At 46.6% G+C, this 7,735-nt stretch overlaps 1 protein-coding gene across 3 annotated transcripts in view; it reads right to left on the reverse strand.

The window, feature by feature from the left end:
* The window catches only part of GLT1D1 (glycosyltransferase 1 domain containing 1), a 115,766-nt gene extending 108,796 nt beyond the window's left edge, over window positions 1-6,970 (reverse strand). For 2 of the 3 annotated variants that reach the window (XM_075833421.1, XM_075833402.1), the window contains exon 1: window positions 6,658-6,970. In XM_075833421.1, the coding sequence (XP_075689536.1) occupies window positions 6,658-6,725 (68 nt within the window). In that variant the 5' untranslated portion in view covers window positions 6,726-6,970. The remainder of the gene's footprint in view (window positions 1-6,657) is intronic. The other variant, XM_075833412.1, reaches the window with a different exon arrangement.
* Window positions 6,971-7,735: the final 765 nt, after the last annotated feature.

The raw sequence follows: 7,735 nt of genomic DNA on the forward strand, positions 1-7,735 counted from the left end.
CAGAGTGCACGACTTTGTCTGCTGCTGGATTTTTCTACCAGGCGATCACTACAGGGAAAATGTAACATTACATTCCTGACATTCAAATGAATGATGGCCCATGTAATGCATGGACACGCTCTGCGTTCTGGCTCATAAAGTGAATTCCTGAGTGGGGTATGCCCCTCTATAATGAATATATGCCCTAATATGCATAAAATTGGCCTTAAAACGTAGCTCTTACTCTGGCAATTCATATAGCAAAGCGGCCAATCTAGATATCCCCTCAAGTACTTTACATAGCAATGCTGCCATTCCAGTTCTCCATGGAGCAAACCTGACACTCAAGATAGTCTCTCAAGTGCTCCATGTAGCAAAGTTTTGAGTCTATAAGGAAATGAGTCTATTTAGAACTTGTATAATGGGTCAAATAAAAACTCAATAGCAGGGGTACTCAAGGACCAAATCCGGACCAGTGACCCCAAACTGTCCGGACCCCTATTGACAGTCAGAAGGCAGACAGGGCAATAAAGAGGAATGTCCCTCCTCTGCTGCAGCACAGGGGAGACATTTTTAATCTACAAGTAGGGGTGGGATCTGTCCGGTTCCCCCTGCACTCACTTGTATCCATGTCATTAGGACGTAGAAACAATTGACCTGCCTCACTAATGCCCGTTGCACACGACCGAGGGGCACCCGATTGGTTCCATGGAAACTATCACTTTAGCGGGTGAATCGGGTCCGTGAAAACGGAACCGACTTTCCGATCCGTGAAAGATAGGACATGTCCTATCTTACCACGGATCACAGATAGGACCCGGCAGGCACACATGTTCGTGTGCATGAGACATCAGTTCCCTTAACCCGCCAGTGCTATCCGTTTCCTGCCCCGCAATTCGGCGCTTTTCCTGTGATGCCGGTGACGCAATAATGTCATTGTACTCGCTGTGCCGTTCTGCTGTGGCAGGCCTGGTCAGCAGAGGCCAGATCTGCATCGCTGGATGACAATATGGGAACAGGTACATGTGAGTATATTTCTGGCTGCCTGGCACTTTCCACAGGGGGATCACTGTGCGTGGCACTATCTTAGCCTTGAATTTTGGTCAAGGATCCACAGGTCGGATTTGTCATAGCCTTACTGTTGGTGCTCAGCTCGGACCTTCAGCTGATAGCAGATCCAGGTAAATAGACCTTTAAAAGTAGTTGAGTACCTCTGCTCTATAGTACCTAGAATTTATTTGTTCTTAAAGCGCCACTAAGACAGTGACACTATGAATAATGACATTTATAAGGTCAAGGTATTATAAGGTGTCTATAAAAGGGTTACAGTAATTGGGGTGATCCAGAGTTCTAGGGTGCTTTACACCACTTCCACAGTTTTTCTGTGACACGTGGGGGGGTACATCTCGAGGAAAGCCACGTAAGACCTCCAATCTACTCTGCCTAGGGGAGCTCTGGGAGCTGTACAGTTGGTGCGTACCAGGTTTCACCCTATAAGGGCATCTTATTAATGTGAATATTTTATAGGTTGCACAAACTATGTGATCAGCTGTAGAACGAGCATTTGCACGGTTTACGCCAATAGTTGTGCTCTGTACACAAGCCAATAATCGGATGAACGAGCATTTAGAGTCACCAGTTCATGGTAGTAAATCTAACACAAAAACGGGTAAAAGCGACACTACCTTATATACATATCTGCCAACCACAAAAACGGCAAACCATTCTCTAGCCGGATATTAAAAATATTTATTTCCAGTGTCAGAACCCAACATTAACAAATTTAGCATTTCTGCCTATTTATTTCAATATTTCGGATCAAAATAAAGTTTGAAACGCATTTTGAGAGATCAAAGAGTATTCCAATCCAACAAGTGGCCGTTAATAAATAGAAAGGGCAATCCCTCATGTAAAGAAACCGGAAAACATCCAGTTCACTGCAGGCACCAAATGCCCGCCACAAGCTTGCGGTAACCGATTGTCTAGTTAAGAAAACCCATTTTGAAATACCCAACTAGGAGTCAATAGTGGGGGTTCCCTGTTCAGAACCTCCATCTATAAGCCAGATCAGAACGCCACGCAAAGAGTATCTTACTCTAAAGGACTCGGCACATCGTACATTCTCATGTACTGGTACATTTCCACTGTGGTGGCACGGCTTGGCGAAATTGAACGCTTGCTGCCATGTTCCCCACAGATCACAGCTGATCACTGGGGGGCCCCCTACGTGGCAAAAACATTGAAAGCATCAGCCATTATATGTATGCGTGATATGGGTCCTCTGTCCTCGAGTACACATTGTAACAGAAGGACGGCTTCTGCTCAGAGCAATGTGCACCTAGTATGAAAGGGGAAGTTACTGGGTAAACTTAACACACGATAACAACGCTGACGTAAATCACCAAACCAGTTACACAAACATTCTGTGAACAGATATTATAAGCTTTCAAAAGGTCACAAAAAACCCTCTCAGATTGGAGCCCTGTAGAAAGTCATACAGATCAACATCAACTTTGAAAGATATTTTCTAGAACATTGTAGATCACACTAGAATTCATTATTTCTGACAAAAATATAAACCGCTGATGTAAAAGTTGATGCAGACACCCACCCCTATCATAAGCGGCCGTACAATGGAAGACGGAAGTGTGAATGAGGCCTAAGCCTCTTCACAGTAAAGCCTCGAGAGGACACACAGTACTGTACTTCACAGCACTTAGAAATAATACGACTCCGATGTACTTGGGATTTATCTTAGGCCTTGTTTAGGAAGTGACCAGACTATTTGCGGAGGTCTCTTTCATGGGTCTCGTTGAGTTTGAATATAATACATTCCCTATTGCACATGGCTGCAGGGTAAATGCTTTTCTAGAGGTCATGAAAGTGCAAGGTGAAGTCTATAGTTCTTAAAGTGCACCTCACATTGTTTTAAAAAGGAGCTCTCGGTTCTCCTGACATGTCTCTTTTAGTAAGTATTTGTATTTCCCATGAAATAACAATCACTCTCTTGCAACACTGCATTGTGTTTTTCCTCTGTTATTCCTCCTGGGAATGTATGAACAAACTGACAACTGTGTATTACCATTTCTATGGTCAAACTGGTGTCTCGCTACACGGTCAGCACTGATTGGACAATGTCAGAGTTGGTACTCACCCTACCGAAAAAGGAAAAGATAACACACAGTTCTCAATTTATTAATACATTTCCAAGAAGAAGAATAAAGGAACGGCACAACATGAAGTTTGAAGAGTAGATGCCAAGAACGGCTTCTCTGATCCAGGCTGTTAACGCCCGGTATCAACTTAGAATCACACGTGAGTAAGCCTTTATCACGCACGTGAGCCCGAGTTCTCCGTAAATGTATGGCGCTGAAAGTTAAGTGCTGGCTCCCAACGGCGTACATCTATGGGAAGGGATTTAAGGGGTCCAGGTTTACTCGGGAGATTTGGAGCTCTGTATCATGAAAACAAAGCTCCGTCCATTATATTGACATTATATAGAAGAATGATTATAAAGCTGGAGTGTGGACAATAATGGTTTTTTTTCCTAAATGACTTATTAGCGATTTTGCTTCTAAATACAACACAAACTGCCCGTAATCCGTGCTGCCGGCTGCTAACTCTGCATTAGAAAACAGAGCGTCCTGCTCATCTCCATGGCTCCAGTATGCAGAATGCTCGCCAGCGCTGTAGGATCACATTATATTCTACAGCGCTGGCAACCAAGATTCGACTGTACTGTGTGAATACACCCGTACTGGAAATCTAACCGAAAATTCCGCTGATTTAAATGGCCGGGCATTCAGAACGTTGTGTCAGAGTTTCTCAGTGCTGAATGGGTGTCACGTGCTATAGTTATGGAAATTCTTGAAACTGGAAGTTCTGAGACTCAATATATGATTACATTTGGGTTGACTGATAGCGTGTGCAATGATATATGCTATCAAAACGTATGCGATGCCCCGCTCCCTCCGGGATGGCCACTTCTATCCATGTAAGATTGATATGAAGGAGAAGGGAAGTGGTGACAGGAGAAACATTACCTCCCACGAAGATAGTGGGTACAAATCTGGAATAGACAGACTCAGACAGAAGATTCAAAAAGCCCTCAATCCCAAACATTTTGATATGGGCAGGCACACAACGCGTGCCCATATCAACCCAATCACAAATTTCTGTGGCATTTACATTACAGTCCTTTTACCACTATAATACTCAATATGCTACTGTACCAGTCTCACCCCACTCCATAGACCACTGTACTAGTCTCACCACCCCCATAGACTACTGTACCTGTCTCACCCCCCTCCATAGATCACTGTACCTGTCTCACCCCCTCCATAGACCACTGTACCCGTCTCACCCCCCTCCATGGACTACTGTACCTGTCTCACCCCTCTCCATAGACTACTGTACCCGGTCACCACTCTCCATACATTACTGTACCCGGTCACTACTCTCCATAGATTACTGTACCCGGTTACCACTCTCCATACATTACTGTACCCGGTCACCACACTCCATAGATTACTGTACCCGGTCTCCACACTCCATAGACTACTGTACCCGGTCACCACACTCCATAGACTACTGTACCCGGTCACCACTCTCCATAGACTACTGTACCCGGTCACCACACTCCATAGATTACTGTACCCGGTCACCACACTCCGTAGACTACTGTACCCGGTCACCACTCTCCATAGATTACTGTACCCGGTCACCACTCTCCATAGACTACTGTACCCGGTCACCTCTCCATACATTACTGTACCCGGTCACCACTCTCCATACATTACTGTACCCGTCACCACTCTCCATACATTACTGTACCCGGTCACCACTCTCCATACATTACTGTACCCGGTCACCACTCTCCATACATTACTGTACCCGGTCACCACTCTCCATACATTACTGTACCCGGTCACCACTCTCCATAGACTACTGTACCCGGTCACCACACTCCATAGACTACTGTACCCGGTCACCACACTCCATAGATTACTGTACCCGGTCACCACTCCCCATAGACTACTGTACCCGGTCACCACTCTCCATAGACTACTGTACCCGGTCACCACTCTCCATAGACTACTGTACCCGGTCACCACTCTCCATAGACTACTGTACCCGGTCACCACTCTCCATAGACTACTGTACCCGGTCACCGCTCTCCATAGACTACTGTACCCGGTCACCGCCCTCCATACATTACTGTACCCGGTCACCACTCTCCATACATTACTGTACCCGGTCACCACAGATTACTGTACCCGGTCACTACTCTCCATAGATTACTGTACCCGGTCACTACTCTCCATAGAGTCTTATGATGCTGGGATAGCCTGGTGTGCGGATGTTTGGCACTGCATGCAGGGCAGCCCGCTCTCTTACAATATGGGCGTTATAAATAGGCTGCTATTCGGCGATATATGCTGTGCCTCACTATCCAAACACTATGCCTCCATGTTTTACACACTACACTCACGTTTTTGTTTCACTCACAGCCCTGATTTCTACACACTACACTTAGTCATGTCCCCTATACCTCACATGTGCACTATACACAGTACTTTATTATTTATTTATTATTATTACACATTTACTTCCATGCCCAACACACCACTCCTCTCAAGGTAAGTGGGAGTGGCTATCATTATTTAAACACACCTGGGCACTTCCCATCAACCGCATTCTCTGACCTGGTTGCGTCCTGTTTGGAATGGGTATTTTACCCACCACCTAATCTGTGAGTATGGCCTTTTCTGTGGTTTTAATCTCCATAGATTACTGTACCCAGTCACCACTCTCCATACATTACTGTACCCGGTCACCGCTCTCCATACATTACTGTACCCGGTCACCACTCTCCATACATTACTGTACCCGGTCACCACTCTCCATAGACTACTGTACCCGGTCACCACTCTCCATAGACTACTGTACCCGGTCACCACTCTCCATACATTACTGTACCCGGTCACCACTCTCCATACATTACTGTACCCGGTCACCACTCTCCATAGATTACTGTACCCGGTCACCACTCTCCATACATTACTGTACCCGGTCACCACTCTCCATACATTACTGTACCCGGTCACCACTCTCCATACATTACTGTACCCGGTCACCACTCTCCATACATTACTGTACCCGGTCACCACTCTCCATACATTACTGTACCCGGTCACCACTCTCCATACATTACTGTACCCGGTCACCACTCTCCATACATTACTGTACCCGGTCACCGCACTCCATACATTACTGTACCCGGTCACCACACTCCATAGACTACTGTACCCGGTCACCACTCTCCATACATTACTGTACCCGGTCACCACTCTCCATACATTACTGTACCCGGTCACCACTCTCCATACATTACTGTACCCGGTCACCACTCTCCATACATTACTGTACCCGGTCACCACTCTCCATACATTACTGTACCCGGTCACCACTCTCCATACATTACTGTACCCGGTCACCACTCTCCATACATTACTGTACCCGGTCACCACTCTCCATACATTACTGTACCCGGTCACCACTCTCCATACATTACTGTAGCTGTCTCACAGTACTGACGATCTAATGACTAGAATATGGTAGTTTCTGGCCCCCACATATACACGTCCCTTTATCTGCACTGCTGGAGCTGTCACTTACTTGATCCTGTCGGCGGTGGTAGAATTACCGGTGTTGGCTCTCAGACAGGCAAGAAAGAGGATTCTCATGGCTGACAGCTCACCCCCCTCCGCCACGTCTCTCCCGCTCCTATCACCACGTCTATGCCGCCCCTATCATCATATCTCACAGCTGCTGTACAGCCGGATCCGCGGCATCTATAGCCGATACATGACCCACACCCAGGGGTGGAGTATAGGCCAACAGCGATCACCTGCTGCCCGATCACACGTTGTCTATAGTGATGTACACAGTCCTTCACTATATTGTGCACCCCCAGAAACAGCGCTGTGCTACTGACGTTCCTGTATGTGACTGTAATGTATACACTGTACATAGTATATATGTCCCTGTCATGCACCGCGACTGTCACTCCTGGATGAAAATACTACAGCCAATCAGAAATAAAGAAGATAGTCTCTCAGCACCCTTCTTCACAGGCCCAGTGCAATTATAAGAGAGCCAGCTACAGTGCCCCCATAGTGCAAGCCATGGGCTGTTCTCCATAACAATGCTAGTCAAAGTCAGTACCCAAATAACAATGCAAGTCATAGGTAGTGCCCCCATAACATTGCCATACACAGTAAGTACCCCATAACAGTGTAAGACATGGACAGAACCCTGATAACATTGCCATTTATAATCACTGACCTAGTAATACTGCAAGCAACAAGTACCCCCATAACAATGTATAACATGTCCAGCTCAGCTCTAAGGCTATGTTCACACGGAGTATTTTGGGGGAGGAATATCTGCCTCAAAGCTCCAAACGGAATTTTGAGGCAGATATTCCTCCCCCAAAATACTCCGTGTGAATAGCAATGATCGCGCCGTTTTTCGCCCGCGGCCATTGAGCGCCGCGGGCAGAAAACACGCTTTCTCCTGCCTCCCATTGAAGTCAATGGGAGGTCGGAGGCGGAAGCGCCCGAAGATAGGGCATGTCGCTTCTTTTTCCCGCGAGGCAGTTTTACTGCTCGCGGGAAAAAGACGCCGACGCCTCCCATTGAAATCAATGGGAGGCGTTCTCGGGCCGTTTCTGCCGAGTTTTGCGACGCGGTTT

The sequence above is a fragment of the Rhinoderma darwinii genome, chromosome 1 (assembly GCF_050947455.1).
Source record: "Rhinoderma darwinii isolate aRhiDar2 chromosome 1, aRhiDar2.hap1, whole genome shotgun sequence".
Lineage (NCBI taxonomy): Eukaryota > Metazoa > Chordata > Amphibia > Anura > Rhinodermatidae > Rhinoderma > Rhinoderma darwinii.